This window comes from Pyricularia pennisetigena, chromosome 1 (assembly GCF_004337985.1).
Source record: "Pyricularia pennisetigena strain Br36 chromosome 1, whole genome shotgun sequence".
NCBI lineage: Eukaryota > Fungi > Ascomycota > Sordariomycetes > Magnaporthales > Pyriculariaceae > Pyricularia > Pyricularia pennisetigena.
Window position 1 is genome coordinate 2,445,849 of NC_043740.1, and position 19,995 is coordinate 2,465,843.

Genomic DNA, 19,995 nt, shown 5'->3' on the forward strand with positions numbered 1-19,995 from the left:
CTTTCTTGATTCACCCCAAGGAAGACGCCGAGCCCGCCTTGTACTGCTTCGGCCGAAGGATGACACCACCACACAATCATCCCTGGAACAACCCAGAATGGCCCAACCATAAACACCAAAAAGTTCCCAGAGTAGATGTGTGTGGACATCGTTGGTGTAACAGTACTGGTGGCATGGTGGTTGTTGGGTAACTTGACAATCTAGGTGTTGAACGAATATAGGATGCTGCTGATTCACCACAGCCAATCCCGAAACTCGCATGCTTGGAAAGTTCTGGGAGCTACTCCGCTCCACCCAAGTGGCAGCGTAACCGCTGGTCTATCTCCCAGGGGCTGCTTCGGGATCTGAGGACTTCTCTGTGTGTGTCTCATTTGGGGATACGGTAAAAGAGATAAGGCATGATCTGCTTGCAGTCTGGATGGAATAAAATAAGACAAGTCACAATTATAGACCCTTGATGAAGCCTGTACTTGAAAAAGTCAAGATATCACAGGACTATCCGTACTTTGGTAAAGAGGACGAGAATGGGCAAGATGACCGTATCGAGTCACGAAACTCCTTTGGTGTGATGATGTTGCACCCAGACATACAGAAGCTGAGAAGCACAGGAGGGCCACACACACCTCTAGAATCTTGGCCTGCAGATTCTCCAGTTGTGGCTTATTTTTCCTGCAAGTGAAGCAAGTAAGCCTCCTACCACCAAGATCTTTTGAGAAAAGAAAAGAAAAACCCCTGCATGAAGGTTGACTTGAATGCCCACAAAGAGGCAATCAACTCCTTTTCTCGTCATGATGCCGTCACAGGCTCTCCGCCATTTGGTCTTGATCTCAAGAAGGAAGGGTAGCTGCTTTGTCTACAAACGGTCTAGGACTGGATCTAAATCTTGTTTTTCTTTTTGTTTTCTTTCAACAAGAACCATCCCTCACAACCCGTCTCATACCACATTGGCCCTCATGTAAGTTTGAGTGATGGGCGGGGCGCCTTTGAATTGTTGGGCCCCCAGAGGTCCAGCCCAAGCTTACGGCTCAATAGCCCAATGCTGACCCGTTCTAGCCGGGTCAATTACTGCCTCACAGGATCGTCTGCAGCGATCAGCAGCAGCCCAAGGCCTTGACAGACTTTTAGACGCGCGAATGATTCTCTGATTGTCATGGAGCCAAGCCACTGTGGGTTGCAATGATAGTTCTCTGCAGGGAGGCGGCGGTGCTATGTGTTTATGATGGTGGCACAATGTCCTGACAATCGCCCCTCACCCCCTGAACCCCAACTCTGCCGCTCGCTTGCGACAGGCGTTTCCGTCTTCCACGGCAGTATGGCGTTCGAGCACGACAAGGCTATCGTGCCCTACCTGCCTTCCATGACGGGCGAGGACACAGATGCAATCTTGGTGCTCCTGCTACTCAGTCACAGACCCGCCGGCTTGTTCGACGCGGCGAGCATTTCACCCAGGTTGGGAGGCATGATCGTCTTTATGGGGCCCCGAAGTTGCAGACGCGAGAGTTCCTACGGCACAAAGGTCTAACGTAGTCTGTTGTTGAGGGCCAGATCCTCTCGAGTTCCTAATTAGATACCTAGTTGGCTGGCTCAAAACGATGGTCCCCCAAGATCGCTATCTGTCTGGAGAGAGTAGTAAAAAAAAGACACATTATATGACTTGAAACAATGTACGCGATGGGTATATACTAACCGAACGAACAATCGCATTGTTAACTTGTATTTTATTTTTTGTCCTGTTTGTGGGAAGCGGCGATAATTTTGTTTCTGAGTGGCTCACTGCAAAGCACAATAAAAAATAAAAATAAAATAAACTTTGATACAATCGGGCCTCGAACTCGTTAATGCACAGGCAGCACTCTTGAAGTACATAGTCAGCCTAGGTGCCCGGTAAAGGATTGAGGCGCAGACCGTACCAACGAACTTCCCATTAGGCTAAAGAGCAAAATTGCCTGATTACATGTACAAAAGCGTGGCGCTGGGGGAGAGTGTTGGACGGCAGGTTGATGCGTGCAGGATGGGGAAAAAAAAGTAAGATGGGAAAAGGCTAAGGAAGAAGGCGGATGAAGTAAAAGCGAAGCCTAGGCGAACCTAGTGAGTGAAGAGATATATTCTAATCATATTCTAATTTTTTCAGCTACTTCGCTGATGAGAAATGATGATTGTCGACCTATAAAGGAAGATGGTTAAGCCACTTTGCCAAGTCTTTGACTACCGAAGAACATGTAGCAGCAAGGCCCGGCTACTGACTTTAGCCTAGAATGCTGAGGCCAAGGCCCAGGGTTAAAGAATTGGACTTTTCAGTGCTCAGCTACCGAAATATATATTCGCTTTGTGCAAGCAAAGCAAAGAAGACAAAAAAAGAAGGATTATGGAACAAAATGCGAAGCCGATCAAGTCTCGAACCCAGTGGTCAAGGGGCGTCGAAACCTGGAATCAGAAGATGCTCCCGATTGTGACTGTTGCTTACGCCACTACAGCAAAGCGACAGGTTAGCACTCAGCCCATCGGTAGGTAGGCGGAGCTCGCGAAGCCCACAGCCAAGGTCAACGCGTGGGATAGGAAGTGTGGAATAGGGAGAGAAAAAAAAGGTAAAAAACAAAAAGAAAAGAGACAAAAGCGAAGCCCAGGCAAGCCTGGTATGGGGGAAATGCAACCGAAGCTGCTATTGCCACCCAACCTCCTATGGTAATGCGGCTACTTCGCTGGCAGCATTCGTTTGTTTTTGGACTTATAAAACCACATCCGGAATCCTAGGCAGGCAAGTGGGGTAATTCCAGTCAAGTCACTGCGTCGTGCAAGTCACGTGAATGACAAAGGCAGGGATACCCCAAAATCCGAAATAGGTAAACGGACGACGGAAAACCCACTCTGGCCATTCCGGCCGACGCCCAGGAAAATTCGCGGCGGTTCGCTCAGTGTCGCTGTCAGGTGCACATTGAGGTCGGCTGGACGCAACGCTAGGTACAGGTGACCGAGGGAACAGGCAGGACAGCAGACAATTTGGTTGGAAAATCCAAAAGCCTCCACTCCCCAAACATCAATCCAATCAAGTAAGAATCAAGGTAGAGACAATGCAGCACCCCTACGTCGGATTATGACCTCGATTGACGACCTCGGCGGCAACGGCCCTCGGCTGCCAACTCGGCCCGTCAACACGGGCGTGCTCCCCGTTCTGCCGCCCGGCGTGGAGCAGCCGGACAACAACTCGCGCAGCAATGCCGCGACAGCCGCGTCGGCCGCCGGCATGCGCGCATTCACCGCCCAGGCCGTCGCCTTTTACTTTCGCGCGCCGGCAAAGGCCTTCTTCCGCATGCGCGTCGACTACCTTGCCTTTGCGCGCAACATCCACCTGGAGCGACAGCGACAGCTCCAGGAGGCCGCAGCCGCGTCGCCCTCCAGGCTCAAGGACGTCGTGCTCTGGCTCCGCGGCACCACGCCCGGCGTGCTGACCACCGCCATCCGCCAGCAGGGCTGGTCCGTGGTGCCGGAGCACGTGCTGCCGCCGCTCATGGCCAACGTGGCCGTCGGCGCGGTCCTCTACTCCAGCTACCTGCACATCCTCGGCCATCTGCACGAGGAGTCGTCTCGCGCAACCAAGCGCGTCTACCCGCCCCCGTGCCCTCAGGACACCTTTGCCGCTGGCTTCATGGCCGGCTGCATCCAGAGCTTTGTCGCCGCCCCGCTGGACGCCATCCAGGCGCGCTACGACCATCGTGCATTCATGGGTGCCGAGACCACCGCCGCGTCCGCATCCGCATCCGCATCCGCATCCGCCAAGCCGCCGAGCATGTGGGCCTTTGGGTCGGCCAAGCTCCGCGAGATCGGGCTGCGCGGCGTCTTTGCCGGCTGGAGCATGTCGCTGGCCAAGGACAGCTTCGGCAACGCCGTCTTCTTCTCCACGTTTGAGTACATCAAGGCCCAGAGCTACTACAAATTCGTCAAGTGGTACTACGGGGACCTCAGCGAGGCCATGGTCGACGTGCTGTCCAGGCGACGGCCTTGGTCTCTGGGCTCCGACGCCCAAAATGCACCGCAGCCGCGGTCCAACGCCGCCGCCAATGATTCGGCCGCCGCGCCGACGGTGATCCGGCCGCACTACGCCATCGAGCCCGTCTTCCTCCTCGCCGCCGGCGTGTCCGCCTCGATAGCGCAGCAGGTGGCCGTCTACCCCATCTCGCAGCTGCAGCTGGAGCACTTCAACCACCTGGAGGACCTCGACGCCGAGGCGAGGCGGCACCGCGCGAGCCCGGACAGGCGCGGCCCGAGCATGTGGCGCGCCTACTACCGCGCCTACCAGGAGACGTGGGCGCAGTGCTCGGCCGTCGCGAGGTCCCAAGGCACACACGTGGCGTCGTGGCTTTATCGCGGCTTCTGGTGGAACACGCTTCGGCAGGTCCCCAGCACCAGCGCGGGCCTCATCATCTTCGAGCTGGTGAGGCGCAAGTACGGTCTCGGCGGCGACGAGGTCCGCATCACCAAGGACGGTTATGATATCCTGCTCAGCTGAAGCTTGTTTTTTGTTTGTCTCTTTTACAAACTCCTCTCTCAAATTGTTTGTATTGCAATTTGTTTTCTTCATTGGCTCTAGACCGGCGTTGGTTGGCGGGAATTGGCTTGCTTGTTTTATATTCGTGCTGGACTCTGCCCATAGACGCTTTTACAGGACGGACATAGCATACAATTCACGTTTCTTTTTTGTTTCCTCTCCCAAAAAGCATTCTTGAAACCCTCATTTCTCCCCTTTTAGTCTGACCAATCGTCTTCGAGATCAGCCTCCATGGCGCTCTTGAACTGTGACACGGCGTCATCCACATCCTCCAGCAGGACCGGAAAGTCTGCAGCCGCCTCAAAGAACCGGCCCTGCGCTGCATCGACACCGAGGCCGGCATAGGAACGCTCGCCGCCGTCCGCCTCGCCTGCTGCCGGGATCTGCACGCCGGCGTTCCTCGCCGCGACCTCCATCGGCCCCTCGAGCGACGACACGCCGCCCCAGGTCCCATCCTCTGCCCTCCCCGAGACGCCGGGCCCCTTCAGCTCGTCCCTCCACGCCTTCCGGAACGCCAGTCCCAGCTCGGCGTACTTTTCCGGACCGAGCGGCGTCGGCGGCGGGTCTAGACCCGTGACCGTCTTGAAGGTGTGTGAGTCCAGCAGCTGCACGCTCAGCATCTTAGAGCTGCCTACGTCCCACATCCGGGGGTTCTCGTGGTCCGGCTCGATGTGCTGCTCGATCTTGCCGCCTGCCGCGATTCCCAAAGCCGTCGGGAGGGTAGGTGGCTGAGTCGTGAGGGTGATTGGGGTTCCCATCAAGTAGCGGACGCGGTGTGCTATTTGGGGCGGTTAGTTATCTTGGTACAAGGGACATGAGGCCGGCAATCTCTCGGTATGATGTTGCTTGACTTACTGTCGGCTATGGGCTGGCCTCCCCTCCTTAGCACTTGGTTGCGGGGTTGAATGCCCGTCAAGACGAGCAGCCGAAGCTTGAGGAACGATAACCGTTCTTCTAGAGAGTTTAGAGGAATTTCGATGATGTGAAACTCATGGCCATGCTGGACTGTAATCCCATATCTGGGGCGGCTGACGTTGCGCCCGTAAAAAGGATCGTTATAACCGGCAAACTGTGGGTATGAAGAGTTAAAAGACTGGCGCGTGCCGCGTCCATCTAAATAAATTCCTGGTAAACAGTATTTCGGTTCGTCAAGTTGGTTGGGGAAAGTTTGGTCCCGACCTAACAGGCCGGTATGACCAAGAAATGCGAGGTTGTCCCGACCGGCTCTGGGAATTTCGCAGGCTTTGCTGCTGTCTATACCAGGACCAGCGAGAAAGTGTATAAGGCCCAGGATGCGCTGGCCATTCCGTATGGTCATGAACCGATCAACCTTTGGCTCAAGCACCTTGAGTTGCACACCGTCGTCGAGACTGTCCGAGGAGGCCCAAAAGGGCGCGGTGAAAGCGGTACCCGCTACAGAATGACCCAGAAAGTGTTGAAGCTCGCTGCGCAAATGGCCAAGGGTGCTTTCCGAGTTCAAAACCATGCAAAAGCTAGTTGGAGTCGTCCTATTTGTGTACTGCTCGTTGGTCCGGGATGCTATGGAGGCCTCGACGATGTAATCGCTTTCAGGCATGGAGCCAGTCGGCACCTGTACTCGACAAAGTCAGTTGTTTTGCACCCACCCAGTAAGAAGCACAGACGGTCAGGAGGGCAAATACTAGCGTCTTCTTCTTGCTTACAATTATCATGTCCCAGACCTTCCTTGCCGAGGTCTGTCCCGTTTCCGGCTCTATTCGAGGAGTGCCGCTGCGTACGTCTTCCCAAGTTTGTACCCGGACGATCCCGGGCTTTCTGTTCTTCCTTCTCCAAACGCAAAAGATAATTACAGCAGTGTTTTGGTATCCCATTTTGCTGATAATTACCCCTTCAACATCGTTGAAATCCTCGCAGACGTCAAACTGGTCAAGGGGGCTGGCGTCAGCAAAAATCGCTCGTTGAACCGTAATTCCACCAAGTTGCTCACCTGAAGTCTCATATTGTTATCTCCATTTCCTTGATCGCTTATGTCAAACGTCTCGAGAACCGCCGGGGACCTTGCGACCTCCATCTCAACCATCACCCCGGCTCTACCTGACTGTCCATCATGACGCCCTTGGTTGTTCCGACGCTCATTCGCCGGAAGCTCATCGACAAGGTCGGATAGCATTTTTTGTCTGCGCGGAAGAAGGCTCTTGAGATCTTTGATGTAGATGACGTCCCCGGCCACTAAGCCCTGCTCTCTAGGTGTCTTCAAAACGTCATATCGCCGTTGGCCTTCCCCCCTCAAAAAGAGATTGTTCTCCTCGGAACCGGCGTGTATGCTTTGCACATCGTGCGCGGGTATTATTTGGAGCTGCAGTCCACCGAATTCGTCATTTCCCGTCACTTGCCACTCGACAGATGCACCTGCGGGCGTCTCTTCGTCCTGCTTGCCGTCTTCGGACTCGGTATTCTTTGCCGCCAAATAATCCCTCCGCGAAGCTGACACCATCTCCGTAGCTACGAATTGCCGCACAACTCCAGGCTCGACCGAGGTGCCGTCCAATCTCTTCTGGTCTGGAGACACGAGATAATCTTGATTCTTGGCTAGCAACTTCTTCTTGGGCAAAGTAGTGTCCATTGTGGCGCAGTGGAGGGCCTGGCCGGAGATGGTGTTGACGCCGCCGACAAAGGGCCGCACGGCAAACTTTATGGGTGTCTTCTGTCCTATCCTGATGAAGTTGATCCAGAAGGCTTCCGTTTCTGAACAAAAGAAAAACAAGTCAGAATACCGAAAATAGCTTCAGGGCTCCCAGAGAAGCATCATCCTGAACTTACGATAAATCGGCATGAATATGCCACCTTGAGCAACCATTGAACTCGGCATCCTGTCCGCAAACTTTTGCACGTCAAAGAGAGGGAACGAGCCTATGGCTGGCGGTAGCTGATATTTTTCGTCACACCAAGGCAGCCGGGCGGTGCGCATAAAGGATATTGCAAGATCAGGTTCGTCGATATCGCGGCCAAACGCAATAGCATCTGCAAATACTGGGGGTTCTGCGTCGTCAATGCCGCCAGCTTTGGACTGCTCCATGTTCATGCCACTCGGGAGGTTTGCATCCTGTGCAACCTTTGCCAAGTCGGCCTTCCTCACAGCCTGCAGCGGTCTGGGGAAAGCTCTGCTGAAAAAGGCTGCTATGGGCTGATCAATGTTTATCTTGAAACCCTTCTTTGGATTCGCGCAGGATCGCCCGTGTGTTATTTCAACGGGGCTCGTGAACTTGTCAACCCAATTAGGATCGATAGGCTCACGCTTATCCCTGTGGGAAACAAAGTAGGTGTATGTCTTTAGGTCTGTTTTTTTTGTTCCATACAAAGTCGTTTATCTGATTGTTAGCCTGACGACGTGGACGATTGATGGCACCCAAGGGTACATCACGCTGGCATTGACGAGCTGTACCTGGAATTTTCTTCAGGAGTTCCTTGCCGAGATTCTCAACCAGCGTGTCTCCTGGGAGGCAAAAGTCGTAAGAAAACTCGTCCTCTCCGTAGGTCTCTGGTGTAAGCCTCTTCTTGAGCCCATGTATTCGGATGACGGTATCCTTTGGTTTGGGTGTAGATAAAGTTGTTGAAGTGAACTTCCTTTGCAGCTCATGGCAATTATCCTGCGACTGCCCATCCAAAACCGTATTTGACCTTGTCAGAGAAGAGCTAGCCGCAAAGGACGTTGCACTGAGAGCGACGGGCGCATGTGTTTGGGATGCAGCAGGACTAGCAACGCTGATGCTCCTACTGATAAAAGATGAATTCGCTAGTCCTGGGTTCTTATGTGAGCTTTGTGCGGATGTTACAGAGAACACCTTGTCTTCCATGTTGCCCACTGGAGCATCTGGCTGCGAGATGAAGCTGAGCGATGCAGAGTAGTTCGTCTGACGTTCAGCCTTCTGTCGACGAGTCAAAATCTCCATGATAGTGTCCTCGACGATTTTGTAATTGTCGCTGTCAGAGGATGCAAACCGACACATGCTGCGGTGGTTGGCATTGAGAGGCAGCACGATCTCGTTGGGCAGGCCGATGATGGCAGAGCTCTCCGGGACAACCTGATTTGCGTGCCAGGATTCGATTAGACAACTTGCTCAACCCAATTTTTTTCTCTTCTTAGTCCTGCTTACCAGCGTCGTCAGTGGCCTTTCCACCTGTTGCTCCGTAAAAGTCCTGATCTTCAAGGGTGTCGCGCGGTGCACAAACTGGCTGGAGATCCCAGCGAGCATCTCTGAATTTGCCTTGAGAGTCTTGAGAAGCTCTTTGTTGAGACCTGTCCCGAGACTTGCGGTGTTGATGAGGCTGGTGAGTACTAGTCCCCAAGAAGCCAGGTCCGATCCTCGGTGAGGCGTGCCCATGAAGACGATGCCGACTGTCGAGTCCAAGATGTCACCATAGTTGACAAGCTCCATGTACGCCATGATCAAGGCCTAATCATGACTTGTTAACAGGCAGCGCCTTCAAAACACCAAATAGTCAAAGAGGACACAGACCTTTTTGACCACGATCCCTCCGAGACTATGAGCCACGAATATAAGAGGGCGGCGGCTTGCCTAGCGGATGTAGAGATACAAATCAGCAAATCATTCTCCAGTCACTTGAAATGCTTTTTGGCGACCTGCCTTCTCGTCACCCATTCGCAACAGCCGCAGCTTGCCGAGGAGCTCTCTAGAGAACGTTTCAACTCCCGCCTTCGACTTGCTGAGTGCCAACTTGGAGTCGTAGCCAAAGGTCATGATCCTAGCCATCTTGGCCCTCTCGGGGAGGAAGTCTTCCAACCAAAATTTGCCGCTCTCGGGGTCCGTCCATGTTTTCCGTGCATCTCCATTGAGACCGTGGACTGCGACGATGCTTTCACAAGAAAAGAAAAAAAAAGGTCAGCCCAATAAACCTATCGCAGGTGATGGTTTTGCCTACTCTGCTTCCAAGCAGTTGCTGTCCACCTTATCCTCAGACGTCGGGTACAGCACGAATAGCCCATGCGGCTCTTTTTGGCTCGCCTCCGCAGTCTTTTTGCTCGTGCTAGTCACGAAGGGGTTACGAAATGATAGCATCTTTCATGATGGGTGCGGTCTAATCATAATTGTGACAACGATCATGGTGAAGGCACTTGAGTGATGATCACGGGCGGGGAACTAGATGAGGGGTATTTGGATCTTCTCAAATGGTGAGGCCGGAGGTAAATGTGCAGTCGGGCGCTGATGGTGGTACAATAAAATAGTATGCAACGGTTAAGGTACCCCGGGACTCATGTCAGTCGCCCAACCAGGCTCAGGCTAAACCCGTTCCAGTCTCGAAAATCGTGCGCTTATGAAGCAAAAAGTTCCGATCCTGCTTGAACCACCATTCCAAAACCCCATCCGGGGGCAAAGTGACCAAATGCTCACCTTCAATCCGGGAGGGCTGCGACGGTGGCACATTCGTAATGCTCGACAGGCGTCCGCGGGCTTCACCCTCGACTCTTTTTACATAAAAATGCAGCGAATCCACAACATCAACCTGCAGCGTTGGACGCTGCACCCAGTCCGGACGGAACTGGCCTACGCAGGCACGACCGCCATCGACGTAGCAGACCACCATACCCATGACCACCGGTGCCGGCGATGCTGCCGTACGGCGGTCTATGCAAAGTCGTAGCTCTGCCATGTTTTCAAGAGAGCATGACGTATAAAACCAGTCCGAGTAAAAGTCGTGCGAAACTTTTTGAGGGCTGATGGAAAGATAAGATGGCATCGGCGGCGGGTAACTGTTGTCTTTTGCAACGATGGCGGGCGCCATGCCATCAATCTCACCCCCTGTTGCAAAAAGCAATCGATGATCGCCGGACCACTGCAGCCGGTTATAGAAATGGTTAAAGTAGCAGCTCGGGCGGCCCAAACTCAATTGCTCGAAATGTATGCGGCACGGTAGGTTCGAGGGCATGTAAGCAATGCGTCGCCATTGGATATCTTGGAGGCCCCCAAACATGCCAAAGACGCGAGATCGTCCTTGGTTGGTGAAGAGCTGTGGCTTGTTAGTTTTGAGACCTCTTGGGATATTGGGCGCCAGGCTTTCGTAAGCATAGAAGGATACGATTTGACTCACCACAACTCCCCGGATGACTTCCTCGCAATGATTGTAGCGACCGTCGGGTCCACTAATCTTTCTATTACAGGTCGCACCCCTGGGTAGGACAATATATCGAGCCCATATCTCAGTCACACGTTCGCCCCTTTTCAGAGGCATATAGAGCGAGTAAGACGACCGTTCAAGAGACACGCTATCAAGAAAAGCAGTGTCCAAGCCATCGGACGGGCCTTTTCCGGTGTTTTCACGGTCAGGCACAATTCCCTCAAGGACGCAATGTACTTTCGAGTTGACGGTGCGCATTATCACGCAGAGTCCCGAAGTGTCGTGCCGGTTGAGATCAACATGTCTCATGTAAACAGCTGGAGGCAATGATTTGGGCTTTTCCAGATCCCATGCCTGCCGCAAGGGCAGCTCCATGATATTAGGAGGTGAGAGAACTGGATCTTTCCAGTAGACTAACGGCCTTTTCTGCTTTGAGATACCCCTGGGACGTTTCAACTTCCGAACTTTGGCTCCCTATCGAATGGTGACCTTTAAATGTCAATGGGTCTGATCCCTTACACAGTAGCTTCCATAGTCTCTTCCAACGCTGGCTGGCTAGATATGTAGTGATATCCACTTACATCACTGCAGCTGGTCCAGTAATCATCTTCGGTAGGTCTTGAGATATGCATCCACCAAGCCCCAGGAACTTCAGGATGCCTCTTTTGCCATTCAAGTCGCTTCCCAGGAGGAACGAAGAAGACTTGTCGGACACCGAGGTGATCCACAGCAACTAGAATGTCTCCATGGCTAGATTCATCTGTGCCTTTCTGGCCAGCAGGGACTATCAGTCTTTGAGACCCGTTGACTTGGTTGCCCGTAACTTGATCGGGCTCATTGCAAAGTTCTCGGATATAATGTCGCCCGTCCAGCTTCATGTATGATGCATATAATGGCAAAGCCAAGTTCACTGTGGTATCGGAGGTTGGGTTCCAGTAGAGTGAGCTGCCAACGCTTGCCATCATGGCAAAAGGCCGTTCCAAAAGGCCAGCAATCATGAGACATATGTCAAGAGGAAGTGCTGGTAAAGGTTGGTCGCCATGTCTACTGAGAGAAAACTGCAAATTGAATGCTAGGGCAAACCGGTTTTTTTCTAGGCGGCGTCGTTCCTCGGAGAGGTTGGGCCGGAAGCTATATCGTGTCGCTTCTAGAAAATGTGTTTTGTTGTGTTGCCAAGAACCGCGGGCTTGATGGCAGTCGAGATGAAAGCATATTGCTCGACGTGGTACGTCGTTCTGATCTATGATGAAGTCACGAGATGACCGGTCAGACAAGGTCATGTGCAAAGTGATCTTGAGATCATCGTCGGTGCAGTCTCCGTCGTTCACAAAGGTGAACCACGGCGAAATGATGCCACCTCCGAGATCTAGTTTGATAGGGAAGCAGATGTTTTCATTGTTGAAAGTTAGCGTCAATTCGACAGGCCCGAGAGAAATCGACAGAATGAATGGGGGTGGAACACGCTGAGTGCCAGATGTGGTAAGGTTGTCTTTAGCGCATGACACTGTGGAATTGCTCGAATCCAGTGCAGTGCAGTGCATTTGTCGATGGTGCCTGGGCCCAGCAAAGCCCATGACAAAACACAAAACTTACCTGCCACAAGCAAATCCCCATCTTGCACCGCAATCTGGCATAATCTGCACCTCGCCTCGACAATGCAGTAGGCGCGGTACTGCCCAGGCGCTGGATCTGGGGCCGGGTGGACGTCTAGCTCCCTTTCGTCGTCCGTCGAATCATCTGGTGAAGGTTGTCGTGTAGCTTGTTGCATAGCTTGTAGGTGCTCTCTGATGCGTTGCGCCTCGTCTGCTGAGAAAATTGACACGTTTTATTTTCCATAAACATGTGCAGAGGGATAAAGACACAACACACACAATCCATGAACCCAGAATATAGCAGAGCAGAAGAGACAATTGAATCAAGCCTGCCCGACGGAAATGATCCAGAACATCTCTATCAACGTTATATTCGACCTCCTTGCGCACGATTGCCGGGCGCCACCTTACCCCGCTACTTCCGCAAGCCCGTAGACGATTGGCCCAACCGGGACCGGGTGATGGAGCCTCTACAGCACGACGCTAGACTCTATTGTGAGACGCTTTGCTTTTCTTGCTCAAAAATTGTGTCCATCCATGACTTGGAGCTCAGCCTAATCGGGCAATTATGGTTTTTTTTTTGGGGGGTTTTTTTTTTTTTTTTTTTACGGCTTCGTATTCCACTCAGGCCCTGGCCTGGCAAAAGACATGGGCTTGTGCGATCACGTTGTGTACCACCCCAGGGGCAATAATATAGACAGCGTTTCCGTACCTAGCGGACGAAGTGGAGGGGCTGTTCTCGTCTCTGGCAAGGAAATGATACGCTCTTGGCACGCACTGCTTTTCGTCGAGAGCACTTTCCCGTTCCTGAGGTTTCTCCGCTCCTTCCGTTGCAAAATGGTTGGGACATGACTGTGGCAATTGGGTGCCCCAACCCCTCGTGAAGATACGCAAAGGTGAGGTAATTACCTAATTTTCCTATTTCAGTAACTCTTTGTGTCATTAAAGGCAGAATTTGCTCTAGACTCGTTGGCCCGACACTTTGGGGACATGACCAGCTGTGTTCTTTAGTGCAACACATAGGATACCAATTCACATTCCTCTTTCCGCCAAAACTCTCCTCAGCTTGTCGGCAAACGACGAAACATTGACAACCCTTGGGTTCAACATGGTGTAGTGCGCACCGTTCACGTTGTGAAACCTCACGTCGCCCCCCTTCACGAAGTCTTTCCGCGCCGACAACCTCTCGTTGATCCAATCCCCCCTGATTTTGGCGACATGGTTGAGTGGATCTGCCACAAACAAGTCTATATTCTGCACGCTGCCCGACGGCTCATAATCGACGGCCAAGGCCTGCATGCTGGACGCGATATTAACCCAGTGCAGGTAGTCCTTTTCGCTCAGCCCCAAATCCTTCCACCTCGTTTGGTCGCAGTGCGGTTTAATGTAGCGGATGGCCTCGAGCTTTCCGTCGGGGTGGTCGGAATACGCCCGCTGGCAAATGGCCTCCTTGTGGGCGTAGATGCCTTCTTCGGATATGAGTTCGACAAAGTAAAACAGGTGCATCACACACTCGTCCCAAACCAGCTCCCGCATGCGCCATTTGATGTGTGGCGGCAAGTTGAAGGGCGCACACACGCGGACCTCGTCACCGCCCGCCTCGAGCACCTTGGCCACCTCGAATGCCGCCATGCCGCCGAACGAGTACCCGGCTATCGCGTAGGGCCCGCGCGGCTGCCGCGCCTTGACCGCGTCGTGGTACACCCGCACCAGCTCCTCCAGGCTACCAAAGGGGTTTTCGCCGGGCTCGAAGCCGCGCGCCCGGAACGCGTACAGCGGCCGGTCCGTCAGGTGTCGGGCGAGAGCCACAAACACCAGCACCTCGCCCACGCCAGGGTGCACCATCCACAGCGGCGGCTTGGACCCGCGCGGCTGCAACACCACCACCGGGTCGTAGCTGCTGGTGCTACTGCCTTTCTTGTCGGCCTTGGCGGCCAGGGTCTGGATGCGGGCGGCGAGGCCCAGCCTGCTGGACCAGTCGTTGTTGATGCGGAATTTGAGCGCCATCAGGTCCATGGAAGTCGCGCCTACGAGAGGATTGAGTCGTTGACGGCAAAGTCGTCCTCGGGCCGCAGTTCCAGCTGCTCGCGTATCAGCTCCAGAAGCGCCTCCTCGCGGTCGTCGGCCGGCTCCCCACACATTCTGAGCCGGTGCCGCCGCACCGCCGCTTCGTGCCTGCTCCGCTGCACCGCAAATTCGCCGCGCTCAAATGCGGCCTGCAGCTTGGCCCGCAACAGCTTGGCCAGCGTCGACTTTTGCATCAGCCCTGCATCGAGCCCGACCACGCGCGGCCGCGAGCGCGTGCGCAGCGCAATCACTTCTCCGATGCGCTTTTGCGTGTCGAACAGGGCCGCGCCCTCGTCGTCGACAAAGTCGGGGTGGTTGCAAGGTTGGTAGAGCACCACGACGGCCTCTGTGTCCATGCCGGGATCTCGGGTGCTGAAGCAGCAGAAGTGGGCTGGAGTCGCGCCGGGGATCTCGGCCTGATCCAGGGCAGAATCCAGCTCGTGGGGCAGGTATTTGACGCCGTTGATGTTGATGAGCTCCTTGGTGCGCCCCTTGAGGTGCAGGTTGCCGGCCTCGTCGAGGTATGCCAGGTCGCCGGTGCGGAACCAGCCGTTGCCGGTAAAGGCCGTCTTGGTTGCTTCAGGGTTGCCAAAGTAGCCTTTGAACGCAGCCGGGCCCGTCACCTCGAGATGGCACCTCTCGCCTGGATCTGCGGCGCGGACGCTCGCTGTGGCCATGTGGCTGTTGCCATTGGCGTGATCCGTGTCTATCGCGGTGACGCGTGCCGACAGCCCCGGCATCGGCCTCCTCAGAGATGCAAATTCCAAGCCCTGTCCGACGTCGTATGTGGGACAGCTGCTGTTGAAAATGCAACCAGCGCACGTCTCGGTCGTGCCAAACGACGGATTGATCACGTTCTCCGGCGCTCCGTATCTGCTCAACATCTTCTGCACCGCCACGCATACCTCGATGACGTTTGCTTCACCGCCCGTGTCTAGATATAGCGCCTCGAGATTGAGGTCCGGGTCCAGATGCGGCGCCCGGCCGGCCTCGACAAGCCGCCGCAGTTGTCAAGCGCGCAGCGGGTGGTGTCCCTGTTTTTTTTTTCGAAAACCATACTCACAAGTCGGGCAATACGTCATATCGTTAGGCGTGACTGGATACACATCCTCCCCGTAGGTGGCGTTGAGCACAACGGAACCGACAACGTGGCCCGTCTCCAGCCTGATCCACGTCTCGACCTCTCTCCGCCGCAGCATCTCCTCGGTCACGAACACCTGCCGCGCACCCCGGATCCAGTTGCCATAACCCCCGTATCCTGAATGCTGCCCGAAACAGAGATCGACCCCGTTGCCCTCGACCGTCATGCCCGGCACCAGGCGGTCCCACCTGTGACACCACGTGTCGCCGTGGTCGTGCCCAAAGAACATGGCCACCACCCCCGGCGTCTCCACCACCGCCCGCATGAACGGGACGTCCTGGCCGCCGTAAGCGCAGCCCGCGTTGTCCCGGCCGTCCGGGCACCACCCCTGAGCCTGCGGCGAGACAGGGTAGTCGTCGTTGATGCCCGGCTGGAGACGCGGGTCGACCGATTGCCTCCCCCGCTCCGTCTGCAGCGCGTGGGCGGCGTAGATGGGGATGTGCGTGAAGACGAGGCTCGGTATCGCTTTGCCGCCGAACCGGGCCCTGAGGTGGTTTTCAGTGGCGCGGAACCACTCGACGGCGCTTTCGTGCACCCAGTTCTCCAGCCCGACCAGGCCGCCTTGCTCGTCCTTTTCCTGGTACCGCCACCCGCCGCGGCTGTCAAAGAACCAAAGAATCATCTCCGGCCTGCAGTGGTTTTCGCCGCCCCTGCGAGGCGGCCTGCAGTCTGCGCCGTAGACCGGCAGGTAGTAGTTGCTGGTGCCGGCCTCGGGGTCGGAGACCATGCTCGTCGTCAGCGAGCCTGGGTAGCGACGCTCGTGCGCCAAGATGGCGCTCCCGGACAGGTTGTACTGGTGGTCATGGTTCCCGTATGTCGATGCCCAGCGAAGGCGACGGTCCACCATTGGGCCGACGATCTGGTCGACATATGCCGTTGCGTTCTCAAAGAATGCATTGTCCCCAGTGATGAGATCCCCATTCAGGATGACCAGGTCCGGTCGGTCCGAGTCGAGGACCTTTTGGATGACCTTGACAGAGTGTATATCCTGCTGAGGGCCCCATTGATCCCATGCATCTGTTTATGGGTGTTAATCTCGTCTCGCGGTCTTTAACACGGATAGTCAAGAACTTGAAGAAGAAAGAGTACCACTGACTTTCCCCAAAGTGTAGGTCACCAAAAATGGAGATATGGAATGTTCCATCTTTGTTAAACTTCAAAGGCTCGGCTGTCAGCTCTTCTTTGGACACTACCTCTGCCGAAACGGATACTTGCAGTAAAGAAGCCGCTAATAAAAGCACGACACCGGCATCCATGTATAATGTCCTCATTTTGACAATACACAAAACCTCGCTTCTCACCAGAAATAGCAGCCTGGCAAGCACCAAATCGTTTCTTACATTTCCCACACCATATGCCCAAGATTATATACTAACTCTATAATAAACGGCATCGCGTCCTGCTGGCAAAACTCCACCAAAAAAGTGCTGGCTTCTATGTATAATTCAGGAGGGGTGATTGCATATGTTGCTAGCCTGCAGACGTACCTGGAGCCAGTCGTGCCGCCCACGTGTTATGGTCTCCCCATAACCAGATTGATGCTGTTGATTCAGGAGGGGGATCTGGGCAACCCCCAAGAGATTGGAGATGAAGGAAGGTAACATCGTTTCTGCGCTCCCATTAGCGAATCGTCAATTGAGATGTGATGCGCCGCGGTTATCTTGACGGAACCTCTGGGAGGGGGACTTTGAGTGGGTCCATCGATTGCTAAGCCCAACCAAAACGTGACAATGGGCAGGCTCGCCACTGGCTCTGCAAAAGAAGGCGAAATGCACTGGAAAATGAAGAAAACCAACTCACACTTTCGTATTTCGCGGCTTCTCCCGCACAACGTCAAACCACGTGGACAAATATTTTACTCCCCGCCCTTTGCCTTGGATCCCGATTTGGTTGCTCCTTCGCCGTGACGTAAATCGCAAAATTCTTTTGCGGACGTGCAGCAAGTTCGAGTACCAGAAGCAACAAATAGGTGACGCACACGAACGTACACGTGCAGCCTGCATGAGTGGTAGGAGAGCCATGTATTCAGGTAGGGTGCGCTATCTAGGCTAACGAGCGTGGCAGCGCTTTTATGGTGTGCACAACGCTAACTAAGCTCATCTGGTCATGTAATACCAAAATCTATTTACTGCAACACACCCCCCAGTTAATTTTGCGTTAATAAGCAAAATCAACTGTTTATATAATTATATACAGCTTTTACGGCCAATATTTGTATATATTTATTTACGTAAATAAAGGAAATATATAATATTAATAAACGGTAACGGTGCAACGCGCGCCGCAAACGGGTTTTACCAACTTTTAACGTTTTTTATTATATTTAACGTAAACGGTAAACCTTTTTTTAATAGCGACGAATCCGTAATATTATACCCCCTATTATATTAATAACGATAATAATTTATAATAAAATTGGTAAACGCACGGCGATTATATATTTCGTTCGTTTTTTTAAATCCGAATTTTAATTTTAAATTTTATTTTATACCCAAATACCTAATTCGTAAATAATTATTTGCGCTTTATAATTTGCGTTTAACGATTTGCGCGCCTATTAACGTCGATATTAGTACCAGCAATAATAATAATAATAATAAAAATAAATCTTTTTCCGTCTGTTTTAACGGGTTAAATTGCGCGTAAACCGCGCTATACGTTAAATACCGGTTGGGCGCTGGTTAACGGGTATAATATAATATTTTCTTTTATTTTTATTAACGGGAATCGATTTGGTCGCGCCGAAAAGCGCGTATAATTGTAAATTTTTACCTGCGTTTTGGCGAATTTCCGAACGTATAATTTAATTAACGCGCTCCCTATAAATGTATAAACGAATTAATACCGCCGAAACGCTGCAATTGCAACGCGTTTTTCAATTTTCCCAACGGGAAATTAAAAATTAAAAAATATAATTTATATCGTAACCGGTTTTATAATATTAAATTAACGGTAAAATATAAACTTTTTTTACCGTCGTTACCGGCGCCGCCCTTATTTTTACGGTTACCGATATAACCCCCGCCGTTATCCCCGCCGAAACGGTAATTTCCGAAACGTAAACCGAAAAAATTATTACCGAAATACCAATGGTTAAAAATCCTATTAACCCTGCGCCCGCCCCCGTTGCTGTTTTTACCGCTACCGAACCCGCCCCCGCGCCTACCCAGGCCGCCGCTTTTAAAACCGTTTCCGGGCGTATTAAAAACGCGCGCGGCGTTAAAAATACCGTAAATTATTCCTAAACCGTATTTAAAAGCGTGGGGTAATATTAACCATATATATAAAAACCGAAAAATATAAAAAAAAGGAGGAAGGAGGAGACCGAGGAGGAGGAAAAAAATAAAAAAAACAGCAATAACCGCCCCGTCCGTTCCGTAAATATTTCCCCTATTTTAAAATATTTATTTATAAATAACGTAAATTAACGTACGTAATATAATCGCGTCGTTTTCGCCCCCGTCGTATACGCCCAAACGATTTTGTAAATCGCCCGGTATTATATTTCGGGTGTACGAAAACGTATTTGTCCGGAATTGCGACCGGTTTATACGTTAATTAACCCGGCGTACGTTCCCGTGTTCGGGGAACGCGTTTACCGCGTTGTTGGAATTGCCGAAATAGGTATACCTGCTTTTTTTTCCCAATTGGGGGATTTTTTAAACGCGCCGCGCGCAATTTAAACCAAACGTTTTTTGTATTACCGCGTACCCCCATTAAAAAAATCCAATTCCTTCGGAACGTGGTTACGTATTATTTCCGGAATTGGACCGAATTTTAAACGAAGGAATTAACAATTTTTTAGGCGAAAAATATTTTTGCGTTAAAACCCGTAAAAAGGGTTTTTGGTATTTTTTTTACGCCGTAAAGCGTAAGGGAGGCGTTATTTCGTAATATTTAGGTGGGATCGGGGTTAATTATTATAGGAAGCGTGCCGGCGGTGGTGGGTACGACCTTTAATAATTAACTTATTACGGGCATTTATTTTATATTATTTCCTGGCGGCGTTGGCGCCGGTTATTAGGTTCTTTTATGGGTGGGTTTCGGCCCTAAATATTCGTTATTTTATATATTCGTTACCTTTTATCGTTGTTTTTGTTTTTTTTTTTTTTTAATAGGTTTAACACGCGTTATTTAATATTATACTTTTTACCGTATTTCCAAATTTCCTTTTAAATCTTATTAAACGTTATAAAAGTTTAAAAATGCCTTAAAATGCTCGAATTTTGGGATCGATAACGATTTAGTAAATCCGTTTGCAGGTATAAACTCTATTTCCAGGTAAATAACGTGGAAATTTTTTTTAACGTATTCCTGTTTAAACCACATATTTTGTATATTTATATGGCGCAAACTGGTATTAATACGAAAATTTTTATCAACGATTAAACGAATCGTTTATTTATTATCGCAATATAAATTCCAAAACTAACCTAAATTTAACTGTATTTTTTTAAAAATCCGCTTTAAAACCATAATTTCTTTGGCCGCTTTTAATAATACGTATAATTTTACTTTTATTATAAACGTCGTTACCG

General features: G+C 51.9%; 4 protein-coding genes across 4 annotated transcripts; 1 reads left to right on the top strand and 3 right to left on the bottom strand.

The window, feature by feature from the left end:
• Positions 1-3,091: 3,091 nt before the first annotated feature.
• PpBr36_07290 (uncharacterized protein) lies at positions 3,092-4,504 on the top strand (the record flags this gene model as incomplete). The annotated part of the gene is made up of 1 exon (XM_029894428.1): positions 3,092-4,504. The coding sequence occupies one exon, from the start codon at positions 3,092-3,094 to the stop codon at positions 4,502-4,504; it is 1,413 nt and encodes a 470-aa protein (XP_029747892.1).
• A 236-nt stretch (positions 4,505-4,740) lies between these two features.
• PpBr36_07291 (uncharacterized protein) lies at positions 4,741-9,600 on the bottom strand (the record flags this gene model as incomplete). Its single annotated transcript, XM_029894429.1, has 9 exons — positions 4,741-5,321; positions 5,399-6,134; positions 6,226-6,444; positions 6,510-7,267; positions 7,343-7,858; positions 7,965-8,604; positions 8,677-8,976; positions 9,145-9,397; positions 9,464-9,600. The coding sequence occupies 9 exons, from the start codon at positions 9,598-9,600 to the stop codon at positions 4,741-4,743; spliced, it is 4,140 nt and encodes a 1,379-aa protein (XP_029747893.1).
• Positions 9,601-9,817: 217 nt separating this feature from the next.
• Positions 9,818-12,425, bottom strand: PpBr36_07292 (uncharacterized protein; the record flags this gene model as incomplete). Its single annotated transcript, XM_029894430.1, has 3 exons — positions 9,818-11,131; positions 11,239-12,023; positions 12,251-12,425. 3 exons carry the CDS (start codon positions 12,423-12,425, stop codon positions 9,818-9,820), a joined length of 2,274 nt encoding a protein of 757 aa, XP_029747890.1.
• An 856-nt stretch (positions 12,426-13,281) lies between these two features.
• Positions 13,282-17,061, bottom strand: PpBr36_07293 (uncharacterized protein; the record flags this gene model as incomplete). Its single annotated transcript, XM_029894431.1, has 5 exons — positions 13,282-14,215; positions 14,281-15,250; positions 15,371-16,474; positions 16,554-16,650; positions 16,945-17,061. The coding sequence occupies 5 exons, from the start codon at positions 17,059-17,061 to the stop codon at positions 13,282-13,284; spliced, it is 3,222 nt and encodes a 1,073-aa protein (XP_029747891.1).
• Between the last annotated feature and the right edge of the window lie 2,934 nt (positions 17,062-19,995).